Raw genomic sequence first — 16573 nt, 5'->3', positions numbered from 1 at the left:
GAGAAATACAAAGGGTGGAAAGCTGAGAAAACCTCCGTATAATCTCTTGCACTACAATAAAGAAAAGTCATAACTTGTGGGCAATATTATTTCAATATGATATGCTAAAAGACCCTAACCATAAAGAGTGGCATATTTTCTGTTGAAGAATTCCTGTTACTTGGAGTTATCCACTTGCATTATGAAATTTGGAAGAAATAGCCACCAATCTGAAATAATCTGTAAGAAGCAGTACATCTGCGTTTTCCTAGTTTTATAATGTTGCCATTACATGTACATAATCTATATAGCAACATTATAACATGTCTCCCTAGCAGACACTCTAAATCCCAGTTAGCTACTCCCTATAACTAAGTCCTCATCAGATTTCATGTGATTTCTAGATTTTCTCACTTCTCAGGGTGCAAAAATTCTGTTCTGTCTGTTTGATTTATTTGTGTCTTTTGAGGTCTTTTTGAGGGGGCGGTAAAAGTAGAAGGGTTAAAGATATAATGATGTCATTCATAATGAAAAAAACTTTACAGCAATTGGCATTTTTCCAGAGTTTCTGAAAGATGGCCAGCTTCCAGATTTCATTTAAAACTTAATTCACATAGGCAACAGTCGTGAAGCTAAAAGTCAGAGTGCTGAATCTCTGAAACTCTTTCTTTCTTCAAGAATTTGAGTGGCTTGCCCATATTTACGAGTTTTTCCCTACAATACAGTGTAAAGCTTCAGTGTCACTAATATTTAACAAAAGAGGCATTAAAAACGTCAGAAATATGTCTTTAAGACTTGATTCCTGTGTCATGGTTCTGCACCTCAAATTCAGAGCAGGCACTTTCTAGGCAGATGTTTCTTGAGATTGTGCACACAGGAACATGCAGCATCCTTTCATGGAGTTGTATTTTATTCTATAAACAAAGGTTGTGCAGGTAAATGAATTGTCAAATGATTTTCAAAATCTTGGTTTTTTCTGTTGTAAGGAATTTGTATCCTTGGATTGATTTCATCTTGCTGTGATTTCTGGAACCTTTCATGAGTGTCTCCAGCACTTAGAGTCTGCATTTTTTTAGATAGCAACTCATCTTTGCAGATACTCACAGACATCTTCTCATGTTTATGCACCTATCTTTTCCCTTAATTTTACTTTCTTTTTGATGCATATCACATCCCTAAAGAGAAACATTAATACTATATCCAGAATGTCAAGATGATGCCACTTCCTATTATGATTAAGAGAACAATTTTCATTATTTTTAGTGACAAAATTTCTTTTATGATATTACCATAACAGCTTCAAGATTTTCTTGTCTGTACTAGGTATCAATATATTTTAGGAATTCTGCAAAACGTAAATATTTACCATTCCTAGGCACCACATCAAGCCTTACTGGGAGTCACTACAAAATTTCACAGGCTATTGTACATCAGTGTAAATCTCTAAATTAGGTATTTCATGCATCTAAGCAAACAAATACTGAATGTAGCTTACTTAGTTCCAAATCATTTAAGGTTAACAAGCAAGCAAAAAAATTTGCAGTTACTCTTAGTTAGCCCTTTCAACCATACTTATTTCTGCATTTCATACACTTAATCCTGTGTTCCCAAATATTTTTTACTGCCCTTTAAAATATTCCTTTTTAATTCTGGTCCTGGTTTTCCTTTGTAGTAAGTCATATAAATATTTATCAACATAAACTTCTCCCAGTTCTTCACCTCCACTTAAAGAAAGGTATGTGAAAAATAATTTTCTAAGAGAAGAGTTCCCTGAAACAGAAGGCACTTTCCCCTGAAGATGTGGTGAACAATGTAAGGTTTTGTCAGTGTATTTTTGTCAGTGTTTTGGTAGCAGCATTATTTGAAGATGGTCTTCTATGTCCAGGAGCAAAATATGTCCCAGATGCTCCTGTTGCTTAGGCTGGTGCAGTACACTTAACAGCCAGTGTAGAACCTATTTATGTAATTAGGACTAAGCAGACAAAAGAAATGTTGTATTAAGCCCCTGTCACCCATATTTTTTCCTGGAAAGCATTCAATTAAACAGAAAAAAAAAAAAATCTAGTAGACTGCTGTCTTTTCTAATGGCAGAATCTCTCTCTAGCTTCAAAATGCATGGGCTACCAAACACAACTAAACAGGACAGGAATTTAAAAAACTGTAAATTCATTGACTTTTGATTGTGAAAAATATGTTTACTTAGAGCAGCACACAAAATTTACTTTTCCAATATGTCATGATCATGGATAAAAATACTCACTGTTATCGATTGCCCACATATTTCCAAGGATTGGTCCTGTTTGCCTCCATCGAATCCTGGTGTCACTTGTTAGTGCAGCGTTGGGAAGGGGAATCGTTATTCGGTTCCACCTGAAATACATACAACAGACTCTAACATTTAACACTGATAGTTTTTAAGCAACTGTATATTTTGCACATATGTTATGTATTCTGGAAGCTTTGTGAGAAGCTTGATTTTAAAAGCTGCTCAAATGAAGCATAAATTTACAGCAGCTTTAGAAAACACAAATTAAAAAGAAGTAGTCCATATTTTCATACAGTATATGAATGTTAGTTATTGTCTTATAAGACTCAGCCATTTCCCCCCTGTAGGAATACATGAAATTGGTAGAGACCTCAAGTTCCTTTGCTGTAGTGGCTTCTGCTTCCCCATGAATATGTCCTAAACTGAACCTCCAGCAGGGCTGAACTCTGTTTGGTGAAAACCCCAAGAGGATGAGGAGTGGTGCAGAGGTTTTGGCATGCTGCAGTCTGAGCCATCATTCTCTATCAGGCACAGAGGCTACACTTCCTGCACACACCAGGAGTAATGGTTCCCATGAAAATTGTATGGGACTAGGGGTTGTGTGTCATCAGATCATACCAATGCTTCAACTGCACTTTCTAAGTGTTGTGGAAGTTGGGATACCAAGGGACTTTGTGCTATGCAGCAAAACGCCACAGTTCATTATTTCAGAAGAGATTTAATACTGAGAAGGGTTGATCCAAGAAAGTGACACTAATAACCATCTCCATCTGCAGAAATACAGAGGATGTGCTTCACTCTAACCCAGTACTGGGATTCCACTTGAGCAAATGCGTGTGAGGATGTAAATACAGCTTTGAGTAGTGTTTTTTCTGACCAAGAAGAAAAATTCTGTGGTGTTGACAAGGTAGAAGTTTTCTTCTTATTATCAACGTGCTGTCCACAAGCGGGACTTCTGGAATTTCTTGTAAACATCAAAAAATTGTTATTATACCACAGAAGCAGCCCCATACATTTCAAGATTCATTACTGGGTAGCCAGGGACCTCAGAACACTCCTTTCTTGCTGCTCCCAGGCAGTCAAAAATGAAGGATGACACAGAGTTGTGTGCTTTGCTGCTTTCTCCTGCCACCTACAAGTCACATCTCTAACCTTGCACCTCAGTTTTGCAGAGAGCACTCACCCGCTGTAGTTTTCGGAGGCGTAGATGGTGCTGTGGGGCAGGTGAGGCCCAGCACATATCTCAGGCAGACATTCCATGTGCAGCAGCGACCATGAGCGACCATGGTTGGTTGAGAACTCCAAGCTGACACTGGGAACACGTTGAAGGAAAGAAAGGAGAAGGACACCATGAGGGTACCTGGCATAGATCTCAATGTAGAAGTACTGACGTTGAAAAACCACCATATCTGCTATTTCTAATAACTGATAAGGAAACAAGAAATTATTTTAAGCAGAATTTGAATTTAAAAAATCCTGCAAATGCAAGCATGAGATAAAGTGTCATGAGTGTTTAAAATCCCAAAGTTTTTAGACTGAGGATTGGCTGAATGCAGTGTTCTTGTTGGGCCACCATCTATCCAGTGTTTTTATGCTGCTGCTGTTAAAAGAACTGCATAACCTTTATATTTCATATTTCATATTTCATATTTCATATTTCATATTTCATATTTCATATCTTGAAATAGTTTTGGATATGAGGAGAAGCCTTGGATTAATCAGAGCTAGACAACATCATAAGAGCACAGGACACCTATAACTGCTAGCTGCTAACTATTACACCTGCAGGAGCTGCTCATGCAAGGGCTGTCTCTTTCCTGGGTTAAAAAAACCCAAATTGTTTACAACCTATGAGTGTAAGGAAATTCTTAGATGCCTTACACTCTAAAAACCTTGAAAAATTAATATAGAAAGTGTTTGATTTACTACAGATTCAGTATTTTACTGAATTATTCTTGTAATTTCCTCCATATAATTAGCTTGTAATATTCTGTTTTATTTTAAGTAATGTCAGTGGAATATTATAAAAGTAATGATTCATCTCCTCAATATTAAATTATTAGATTCTGAATTTTTATGATAATTTGCTGACAACATTACTTTATTTAAATGCGATTTTGTATCACTGTGATATTGTATCTATTAAAATAGTTTATGGAGGTTTTGACTAATTTATTTCAAGTTTAGCTGTAGAGATACCTTAGAGGTTGATATTTACTGCCTATATCCAGTATGAGACTCCCACATTTGCAGTAATGAAAGCGTTATGAATAATGCTGCAGACTGGGAGAAGTGAAAGGCTGCAGTATTTGGGAAATACAAATAGGAGAAATGGTGACTTAATGATTCTTTAGTTATGAAGAAGCTCACTTCTCCTTCAGAAACAGAATGAAGGATATTAATAAAAAAATCTTTCAAGATGTATACTAATCTCCAACAGAAAATAGATCGAGACAGAGACTTTATATAACATGTTTACTGGCCAGGAGTGTTTACAGGCAAAGTTTTCACTTTTCATGCAGGAAAATGTTTCTGCCTTCTTTTCCTATCAAATATAAGTGCAGTGCCTTGATTTTTGCTTCCCCTTGAATTCTGCTACCCTGCATGGATGCAAGAACTGTCAGTGTTAATGCAGCTCTTTTCAGCTGGAAGTAGATGCCATAGGACACAGATTAAAGCACTCACAGTCTCTTACTTTAAACTCTCAACTCTGCAAAATACAAAGTAACTTAATCCTCATAAATATCAAGATAAATATTGTCACGTATATAAAATGGAAGAGAGACAGTGGGAAGTTTGGCTTTGGGTTTCCTGTTTGAAAAAGGATATTAAGAATTTTGAGAGTCAACTAAAGAATGGACAAGATGTCCTTGGCTTTGAGCACCAAGCCAGGATGGGCTTGCTCAGCCTGGTGAGGAGGGGTGAGCTACAGCATCCTGTGATGGTGCAGAGGACACTCACAAGGAAACCAGAGACAGTGTCTCAGTAGTGTCAGACACACTACAAAGGACAGTAACCATGAAGACATGGTTTCATAGTTTTGTAATGTACATTTGTGCTGTATTTTATCACTTGAGCAGGTCACTCAGAGAGGTAACACAGTGCCCACCCATGAAGACTTTTCAAGTTGTCGATAGGCAGGGCCATGTCTGACCTGCACAGTAGCAGTCATTCTTGCTGCAGCAGGTTTCACCAGATAACCTGTGAAGGTCCCTTCCAACCAACACTTCTAGGATTCTACAAAACATGGAGCCTAAAATTACTGCCTTTTCTCCCTTTCCCCAGGGAAAAATTCACACTGAATGTCCTGAAGAAGTAAAGCCAGCAAAAGTGATCAGCCTACAGACAGTGAGCTCCTCATGCTGATGGTCATTACGATGAGGGTCATTTATCACCAGTCTTACAAGAATTAGATATGCTTGTGGCATCAGTAATCTCAGAGAGGTCAGCAGGGCAGGTTTCTGCTGCTGCCTTTAATGTTTTCCTCCTTACACAATATTAAGAAGTAAATCTCATATCCATTAGAAACTGAAGGAAAAGTCACTCTGAAATCATGAACATATTTCAGAATAATGGACTAAGAAAAGAAAGTTTTGACCTGGAAAGCTATTAAATGACTCTTTATAGCATGTGAGATACATAATTCTGGGCCTGTAAAGATCAGGAGAAACATTAGCTTTTGAGCAGCTTATATTTGTCATTATAAACGGGATCCCTTCTTCTGAAAAAAGATTTACAAATCCTCCTGTAAATTTTATAAACCAAAACATACTAGAAAGCTGATAACCAAAAGAATGATCTTGCCAGTTTTACCTGTTACCAGGTTGGTAGGTTCCACAACCCAAATTGATGGAAAACTGGATCATGTGAGTCACTGAGGAAGGGAGCACTGGAAGGACGTGGAAGTAATCCACAGCCCAGACATTCCTGTTGTGGCCTTGGTGACTCTTTTGCTTCAGGCAAAATTTGGTTGCAGGAGTCTGCAGGTCCGGACTGATGACAACAGAAACCAAAGATGGCACCTTCAAAAGAAATTAAATAAAACTTAAATGAGCTAAAAAGGTCACAATGTACCATTTAGAATAAAAAAGCAACTCTAATTGTGCTGAACCAAATGTGCTATTCTCTCTCCTCAATTAATTTTGTTAGTTTTTTTAGCCACCTTTTTCCACACACGATCCCAAATAAAATAATTTACTATTATGTGGATAAGTATTACCCCGAGTACCAGTGATGCTTATCACCTCAGAGGGATTGGATTGTTTGGTTGTAAAGGCACAGAAGAAAACACTGCACCTTCTGTGTTCTGAGAAGGGCAAGTTTATGCTGTCTGTTTCATCTGGGAAGGGAAGGTGATGTTTGTCCTGGAGCCTTACAGCTCACAGAAGCTAAGGCAGGGTTAGGGGCACTCTGGATACGTGAGAATGGAGTAACAGTAGGAGTTCACAGGCATAAGTGGGGAGGATGTTATGTTGCTGAAATAAATTAAAGCACTGCCTCACAAGGCTTAGCCTTTGTCCTAAAGCAATGTAATTAGAACTTTATTATGTCAAAAGAGGATGTCAGCTCTAAAACTGCTTGTTTTAAAAAAACCTCCACAATGAATTCCATGTAATTTCAGATCCTATCTCTCCTCAAGTTCCCTAATTAATATTTTATTATTTTACAATTACAGTTTCCTTAGTTTTACAAAAGTTCTACCCTGTCTTTCACACAGAAGCAGGCAAGGAGGGAAGCCATGCACAATGAAACAATGCAAGTGACTCAACCCAGCTCAGGCCAAACCCTACTGTAAACATTTGGTTTCTAAGTGCTAAAGCTACAGACAAAATGCACACAGACCTGTGGTTGAAATCAGCAGCATCTTTACCATCAAACTTCCATCAGACTATGTAAGACACTGCATTTCAATACCTAGGGCATCTATGTGCACATGTATGAAATACCAAATTTTGCCTGTTTTCCAGCAGCAGAGTAAGGAGGCTTCAGGGCTAGATTATTCAGGGTAGAACTGATCTAAGTGCTGCCTTGCCCTAGACAGGAAGGATCCTGAAGGCAAGTTCAAGGTCTCTATTGTCCTGGCTGAGGGTGGTGGATGTGGCTGGAGGCAGCTGCACTTTGGGCAGAGGAGACTCTGCCTGAGCACTCTGCCAGCGGCTGCCTCCCATAGCTGAGTCTGTGCCCTCATCACTGCAGACCCTCTCCCAGCCCCTGATCCCACCACGAATGACCCTCTCAGGACCCCACTCCTAGGCATCACACTGTGGTAGAACGAGTTTGCTTGCCTGTTTGCCCAGCCCCAGCCAACACTGCACTGTCCTGCCTGGGGCTGGAGTGACCACTGCTGCAAAAGTGCCCGATTGCTCCAGGTCTGCACATGATTTATGTGTTTGGGAAGGTCACAAACCTTCCCAAAGGTGTCTCTGTGGAATTTGATTGTCCCTGTGGAATTCAACACACAATATTCCTGTGATGGCTTGAAAAGAGGATGATCTGTCCATCCCATCCACCTGCTTCGTTTATGACAATTTACCTTGTAAGCAGCATAGGTCAGGGTATCAAGAGGTATGTGTTCTCTCCTGCCTTCAGTCTTGGCATACAGTATGACATCATTTTCATGGGATTCTCCAGAATCACAAGCTCCCCCTGTTCAACACATATTTGAGAGAGGAAAAAAAAAATTAATTGAAGCCCTTGTTAATGGAAAGTGGAATCATATATGCAGCCTTAATTATGAAAATAATTACAGTCAGATGCTATTTAACTTGGGATCTGAAACAAAAGAACACCATCCCTAAGGACACAGTGTATAGGAACTGTTTGATCAGATACACCATGGCAGAGATCAAGGGGGTTGGCAATTACGAAAACCTCAAGTACCTCTTTTAATCAGCTTATCAAAACAATTTAAATAGAAAATGCTATGCCTCAAGCAATACTTCTATCTGTGGGCTTTAAATTATATTTACATAGAAAAGCTCTGCTTTTGAGCCTTATCAGTAAACTGCTATTTACTACTCACACTTCATGCAGTCACACATGTAGGCACGTAAGAGTACCTTAAATATTTCTTGGCTGATAGTTTGGCAGCTGAGAACTTGTTCTAAGTAGGAAGTGAGAAAGACTGCTGTGTACCTTATTTGTTGTGCTGCTCCTTCTACTGTCTACACCATATCCTAAGAGCAATTGCTGGATGGATGGAATCTATTGTACCACACAAAACACATGCCCAACTGAAACAGGGCAGCATTTGAAATATCTTCCTATCAATAGAACCCAAAATACTCATTAAGCTTCTGTGAAAGAGAGGGTGTATTGGCAAATATGAGCATTATAATCTGCATTATAGTTACGAAATGAACATAATTGCAAAACTTCGATATTCTTGAAAAGAAGTTTTTAAAACAAAGTTTCTGTATTTGAAACAGGAATTATTATTTTTTTTTCCCTGTACAGTATGGTTACTGCAAGTATTAAAAAAAATAATCACAAAATAGAAATAAAAACAGAATGAGGAAACTTCTTTGACAGGACTGCAGAGTAGAAAGATTGCACATATTGGAACACTTTCTCTGCTTTTTATTTTTTGCTGCAGCCAGCCAGTTCTTGTAAAGGACTAGAAAAAGCAGTCCAGAGAACTGGATAAGATGTGCATCTTAAATGTGTTTTATACTGTAATAAGGAACATCAATTTGTCCTTTCAAATATTCTTCTTGCCTGAATGTTTAAGCATTTATTTATTTAATTTAAAAATACACACAGAATATATTTTTCAAACAATATCCTGCTATCCTCTCTGTCTGCATCTGCTGACATCTCCCCTAAGTTCAGAAGGTTGACAAAATTTCTTTCCTGTTTCTCTTGCAGGTGTTGTAATGCTTGGAAGAAATGGGAAAAAGCATCCTCTTTTTCCTGTGCTTTATTCATAATTCATGTAACACAGAGGAGATGTGCAACAATTTAGGACAACAACATGAGGTCTTCCCCTCATTAAATAAAGTGTGTTTTTTCTTGTTGATACAGAAGGTTGCTTGTGGAGGTCACAGGTTTACTCTCTGCTTCCTCCTTTATTATTCTATTATTCTCTTTTAAGCAAAAATCCTCACTTACTCTAAACATGGTGTTGAGAGAATAACCTCATGGAACTTCCTTTATGTGCAAAATAAAAGTTCTGGAAAAACACTGTGAGTGTTAACTGCCGTGTTCATGGGGATTTTGGCCTGTTGCAACATCAAACTAGTGCAGTTGCACTGACAACAAGAGTGGGGAGGGGAAGTCAAAGGACAGGTTGGTTCTTGGCAGCTTTCTTAGCCCTGAATGACTGATGTTTACTTTGCCCCAGAAAGGAAGGTCCACAGATGATGCCAACACCACAACCAGTGCTTTTCATGAGGGATGGCACACATAGAACACATCTCCTCCAAGACCATAGCACACCCTGTGTGAGTCTCACCCTGGGCCAACATGTTAACAGGGGAAGGATTTTATGAATGGAGTAAGATCTTTTGAGGTGGAACTATTCTATGGGTTCTTCAGGGAAGGCTGCCCCTCCTCTATGCTATTCCCATCTCACCCTCCTGTGCAGCTCTCTGACGGATTAGCACCAGGGTCTACATGGATATGGCTACAGGAGGATATGAGAGGTACCTGTAAAACCTCTAAAGATGGCAAAGCTATGACTGTCTCTTCTAAGTAGGGATTAAGGGGCACTGAGTGAAATTAGTATATACAAGACAAGAAGATGTTTCACCACATGAGATTTGTTTTGTTGTTTGTTACTGTGGAGCAGTGCAGAATGCAAATCTGACATGCTCCACCTCTTGTACTACACTGGTAATTTATACTCACCCATACTGAAATAAAATCTCAAGTTCCCATAACCTGTGGTGTCCATGTATGGAGTACATATTTTTCTTTCTCCATCTCTGAGAAATACCATAGCTGAGCCTGACTCCAGGGTCCCACATTCAGTACCAATGACGGCTCCAAAGATATCCCACCTGGAGAGGAGGAGAAGGTGCAGCAGCACACAACTGATAAACTCATACAAAACATGTCATAGGGGTTCATTTGTACTTACAAAAATTGCTGTTTCTACTCTTACAGAGGACAAAAAACTACAGTGTTTCAAATTCGATCCCTATGCCATTACTTACATATTCAATATTAGCTTTTAAACTCAGTTGACTCAACAAAGGCAAAGTTAATATAAATATTTAAAAGAATTTGGCAAAAATGCATTAATTAATAAAAAATTAGGCTTTTAATGAATGCTGTTACCAAATATGTAGTGTTGTATTTTATTGTTCTACCATCTTCATTATTTTTTCTGGTGTTAAAATGTTTAAAATATAAATGTATTCTGATTCATTTTGCATAATAAAAGATTTACAGATCAATGAAACTTGAAAAGGTCCACCATATCTGCTATACAAATATTAAATATGTAGGTAATAGCTGAAAACGCTCTCTTTTCATCTTTTTGAGCATTTAGGGTAACAGTTTTTAACTAACACATGAACAGAGTATGAAAAAAGACTGCTGTGTTTCTAATATGTGATGATACGATCTTTCTCAGTTTTTCTATACAACATTTTATCTTATTTTTATTCAGTGATAATTAAAAGAGCTGTAGAAGAATTTTCCAATTAAATATTTTACACTGAAAATACGTTTTTATAATGAAAGTGATGGTTACTTCAAAACTCAATCAAAATGTTTTGAAATATTAGAAAATGTTGAAAACTTGTGCATTATTCTGGTCTGATATGTTATTATTGATGTCAAAGTCTTATTAATAATTAAATATTTAAGAATTATAAGGCTGATATAAAAATGAAATTATTTAGAATCACTAAATCCTGATAATCCAAACATTTAACTATCCAGCATGATTTAGGAGGAATGAGAAAACATGGAATTTCAGAAACCTTTGTGGGAGGCAAAGTCTTTTCCTGTTTCCTTCCACAAGAGACAATCTCTAGCAGGTATGTGCTACATCACAATTTCAAAAACTGTCATTTCAAGAACTAAACAGTTTATTTATTAGTTTAATCATCACAATGACTTCAAAATGCATTTCTAGGGCCTTCTTAAAAGCTGCCCGTTTCCCCATGGACCTAAGCTGTGACAGACTGGTGACATGCCTGTTTGAAAATCCTGCTTTAAACCTGTCAGTCATTTACGCAGGAATTAGCGAGCTTAATATCACTGAAAAGCTTTATGATATAAATATAAATATCATAATGGAAGCACAGTTTAATCTAACCCTAATTCCATTGTGCAGATTTTTTAAAGCTAATGTGCTATATAATCAAAACAGAATTTTGAAAATGGGTCTCTCAGGCTGAAGGCAAGTATGGAATTAAACAGTTGTGCCTACTTTAACTTCCACAAAAAAAAAAAAATCTCACAATGCTCCATTGATCTTGTGTATGCTCTATTTAGCTCAATTAAAACACTCTCTGTAGTGACCCACAAAACAGCTCAGGGTCATGAATGATGCAGATCATGGATGTTTCCAGGGATCCTATCCTTTTAGGCAGCATCAGAAAACCAGAGAATTCTACATATTTTTTTTAAAAAGGCACTTTAATAGAAGTACATCAACACACTGCCAATAAAGAAAATGGAGAAGCATCCTGGGTCATGGCATGATTTAACATTTACTTTTGAATTAATTTATCCTTCACATGACTCTTGTTATTCTTTTTTATGAAACAGGTGATTTATGGACCTAAACTAGAGCAATAGAACATGGAGGTCAAAAGCAACACTGCGCCTGCTATGAAGCCTGATGTGGGATCTGTCCACTTTTAGGATCAGGCTCTAATTCACTCAAGTAAAGAGAAGCAAAATGACAGTGGAAATATGTGTGGTACTTACAACAGCAAGCCCTATCTACATAGCTTCCCAATTTAGGTAGCACATGGAAAAAATACCAACCAACTGCTTATTAAAAACAGTGATGATTTCCTCTGCCCTCACCTCCAAGAGCATTTGGTGCAGAGGAAAGTGGTGGTGACCCCTATACCTGAGCTTCCTTCTGCTCTCCTGGTGAGGGTTGCTTTTGCCTTCCCCTTGAGAGTTGGCAAGCTCCAGCTGATATGACAAAGAACATTCTGCAAACTCAGGTATATAGTGTTCTGTGACTCATTACTGTAAAACTGTATTTCAATTTAATTTACATAGGATTCAAAAATATTTCTCTAAGAAGTGATTAAGGAAACCCACACATATTTGCATTTATATACAGCTCCCAGCACGAATTCCAGAGAAATGTTGAAAAGAGGAACAGTAGTGGTGGCAATTTTATATGATTAGGATGTAGTCCATACCATCACCCTAGTTCAGTGTTTATTTATGGCAGCATGCAATTTAAATCTCCATTCTTACAGAACAATAGAAAGAAGGAAGTTTCTAATATAGAGTAAAATTTCCAAAGGAAAAAATACAAAAAGGTTGTGAGGCCTTGGGCTGGCAGTGGGGGCAGGTCAGGACCTGGTTGCTGGGACACAGAATGACAGAACTGAAGGAGGGCTGCACTTTCCCTTGCTGCCTGCAGTGGGACCTAGGCAGCACGTGATGGGGAAAGTGTCATTTTCCTAATTCAGAAGAAACTGTATATTGGCTAACCCAGGCTGCAAATTGCCCAACTTACCTTAACTAAACATTTAACCAGTTGTGTAGAGACAAGATCTACAGACAGGGAAGATGCCCACAGATAGCACTCCCATTCTGGTTTTTCAGGATGGAAAAACGATGGAGAGCACATCTCAAAGGTGTCCCACATGGTCACAGAACACAACACACACGAGCTCATTTTCTTCCCTTTGTCTGAAGCAGCACCTGCTGCCATTGGCTGATTATTTGAACTGGGACAGAGTTCACAGTGAGTATTTTTTCTGTAAACCCCAAATATACCACGTGTCCACAGGACATATTAGCATGTATTTCTTAAAAGGTGCTCTTTACTTTCAGTGCAGCATAGGCAGCATTTGAATCAGTTGCTAATGATGTGAAGTACTTTGTAGGTTAAAAATCAACAGTCAGTGGAGACCCATAAATTAGAAGTGTATGTTTCTTATTGCCCTGGGGTTACAGCGACTAATGATTTAATAGAAAAGAATCAAGATCCTATTGAGGCTATTTTCTTTTTGTCAGAATTTATACGATGAGGTATATAAAATGAAGCTTCTTTTTCAGGAAACATTTTTAAAGCTTAGTCATATTTTGGTAAGAGTAGTAATACTGTTGTCCTAGACAGTTTTGTTTATTTTCTGTGTCCCTGCAGCAGTCACTGCTGGATATGCCTTTACAGGGCCTCTTTGAATCACAAAGTATATATTCAAAATAGAAATACTAAATGATCAGCCAGACCCTGAGCTCTTGCCCAGCAAGTATGGCTATGCTCTTGGTGCTGCTAGATGAGAATGGACTGCTGCTTCAGCTTTCCTGCCTCCATCTTCTCCTCCTCTTCCTCCTCCAGCACCTACAGGCACCTGCAGAAGCAGGAGCTCTCTTTCAGTGAAATGAGGCTTGCAGCAGTGATCCAGAGGGGATGAATTTCTCAAGGAATTCAATTTCGTACGGATATGAGCTTGTTAACAACATTCTGGTGTAAATTAAAAAATCAGACCACCATCATAAGTTTCTTTAGAATGTCTACATAAGTCACAAACACAACTTTTTTTCATGGTCCAGAGACAAACTATTCCTCCTGGACTTCCTGGACTTGTTCCTTCCTAAAACCTGTAATCATGTGCTATTTACAGTATTGCTGTTTATCCCTAGTCACAATCTTCTCTGACTACACAGCAAAGATAAAATGCAATTCTCTGTTTATCCTGTTTCCTCATCCCTGGAGTGCTGCTGCTCCTCTGTGCAGGGCCCTGCTGGGGTTGAGACACTCACCCTTTGGGCTGGTTCTCAAACTCTTCTGCCCACTGCTCCTGGGCATCCTCAATGGAGAGGTCCACATCCCGGGTGGTGGCGAAATTTAACTCGCTGCCCTCTGTGCCATGGAAGTAGATGGAGTTCCCATCGGACTGGCAGCTGTGCTGTGGGCAGAAGGAGCACATGGAAGCTGAGGTTATGTTTGGTTTGTACAGTGTTCACACATTGTCAGCTCTCAGTGCGAGCTGCACTTCAGCTAAGGACTCACTGATGCCTGAAACTAAATAAAAACCAGATGGTCATCTTGTATCTTTCTCCTCCCGCCCCAACAATTACTGTCTCCTAATCTTGTATCTGCTTCCCTACAAACCCACTACAGACCATGGTAAAAGCGTGTTTGCATTGAAAAGTCATGGTGTTTAGCTCTGTTTTAAAGTATCACCCTTATGTCTGGCCCACACACAACTGTGTCTGCAAATAACTTCAGTAGTATATCAAATATTGCTATGGGGATTTTGTAGGCGGAAGAGGTTTGTGCTGTGAAACATGTCAGATCTTTGTGTTTGAATTTTTGCCAGAAGAGATACTTGTGTGTGAAATTGCTATGCATTGCCATACAGTAGTTTGGGCCTCAAGTGTATGAGTGAAAAGGCTGTGTTTGCCATATTTAGTCCAAATTGCATAAAAAATCTCTCTAGAGGCAATGAGCTCTTGTGATAGAGCAATCCCAGGGGTCCTGCGGCTGCTCCCAAACCCAGTGTGTCTGCTTTTCTTACTGCATTTCTGCACACACTTCCTCAGCAACATCAAATGGTGATGCCTTGTGTCTCCCCAAACTCACCAAGACCACCACAACTCTCCAAGAGTATTGAAAGAAGCTGCCTGTGAGGTGCACAACGAGGTTATAGTATAAATTTACTTCTTTCTCCCATCCTACTTTTTACTTTCTTGTGTGTCTGATAAAATGACAGTCTGCCGAATCTGTGAGGCAGAAACAGGTACTAGAAGCTTCCAAAGATCTACCTTAATGCAAATTGAGCACTTCACAGATTTTGAATTGTTCCTATTACAAAAAATACTGATAAAATTAATAATTCTCTCAAACACTTCTTTAATTCATGCGTGTGTGTGATCTTGCTCTTCCTAAAATTGGAGGCTGAATTAAGTAATTATTAATTAGGATAATTCTGCATTCTTAAAACATTTTGGTATTTAAAAAAGAGATACAATAAAGCCAAATTGCATTGACCTTTTCAGTATCATCTATGCAGTGCCCTCTTGTCTCTGAATCCCTTCATAATGCACCAAGGGAAAATATGACAATCACATATTCTGCACTTAAAAAGGTCATGGTAGTGTCACATAAGGAAATAATTAGATTTTTAACAAAGAGAAAGGTGGGGCAAGAAATGAAAACTGCTCAGTACATCTTTGTCTACGGGTTTTCACAAGCAAAGTAAAAAGTAACACATTTTGTCATATTCTATAACACTATTTTTCAATGCAATAAAGTGACAAAATTGAAATTCTTTTATTGATGATTTTCAAGTACGGTTGTCAATACCTCAGCAATTAATTTATATAGAGGAAAGTAATTTTTATATTTCTGCAGGTGCCTACACATTGTTTGAAAAAACTATGAGTACTTGAAGTCTGATTTTTGTATAAAGGCTTCCTGGTCTACACTTGAATGACAACAGCTCTATGTTTATTAACACAGGCTAAATATCACATAAAAATATAACACATTGTAAAAATGTAAAGACTGTTTCAACTGCTAAAATAAACAAATTGCTGTTAAAGTGGGGTTTTTTTTTTTCCAAAGAAAGGTCAAAGCAATAGAAAGATCCTGAAGTGTTGATAATTTATCACAGAAATTAAATAGATTTTGTCACAAGTCTCCTTTCTCCTTGGTCTGTTAATGCAGCATACACAAAGTACACCATACATGCCACTGAAAAGGCAGAATAATTTACACATCAAATATATTATAAGTCACAGAAATTAATGAGACAGTTTTAAATCTTCTCTTTGAAAAGCAGCAGTTGTACTATGCAGCTATTTATAACAGACTGAGAAATTGCTTTTGTTTACTGATTTTAACCGCCACACTCATTGGTATCGCTAAAGTCAGAATTTTAAGAATAATTTGTTTGTTGTGCCTCTTGATTTTCAGAATTTTGTTCATTTGCCTAACACAAATAACGTATCCTTTATCTGTTAATCAGTCTGCCACAAAATTCTTATTATCTGCAGGCAGTCAAATACACTAAAAATAAATATTCAGGCTAAAACTTTATTCAAAATTATACGTAATCTTTCATCTTAGGAAACAAACAGATAAATAGATCCTACTGAGCTAGATATTAGAATTGCATACATGCATTGGAAAATCCTCTGTAAGTCCAGCTTATATCTCAGGTCCTAAGTTAT

At 38.1% G+C, this 16573-nt stretch overlaps 1 protein-coding gene across 1 annotated transcript in view; it reads right to left on the bottom strand.

Moving 5' to 3' along the window:
• RELN (reelin) overlaps window positions 1–16573 on the bottom strand; it is a 287001-nt gene that overhangs the window by 97076 nt on the left and 173352 nt on the right. The window contains exons 13-18 of the mRNA XM_066319238.1: window positions 14159–14304; window positions 10094–10245; window positions 7779–7891; window positions 6059–6267; window positions 3429–3557; window positions 2240–2349 (exon numbers count right to left, since the gene is read on the bottom strand). Of these exons, the coding sequence (XP_066175335.1) occupies window positions 2240–2349; window positions 3429–3557; window positions 6059–6267; window positions 7779–7891; window positions 10094–10245; window positions 14159–14304 (859 nt within the window). The remainder of the gene's footprint in view (window positions 1–2239; window positions 2350–3428; window positions 3558–6058; window positions 6268–7778; window positions 7892–10093; window positions 10246–14158; window positions 14305–16573) is intronic.

The sequence above is a fragment of the Sylvia atricapilla genome, chromosome 5, assembly GCF_009819655.1.
Source record: "Sylvia atricapilla isolate bSylAtr1 chromosome 5, bSylAtr1.pri, whole genome shotgun sequence".
In the NCBI taxonomy this organism is placed as follows: Eukaryota; Metazoa; Chordata; class Aves; order Passeriformes; family Sylviidae; genus Sylvia; species Sylvia atricapilla.
Note: the sequence above shows the minus strand (reverse complement) of the source record. Positions and strands in the feature narration are given on the sequence as shown.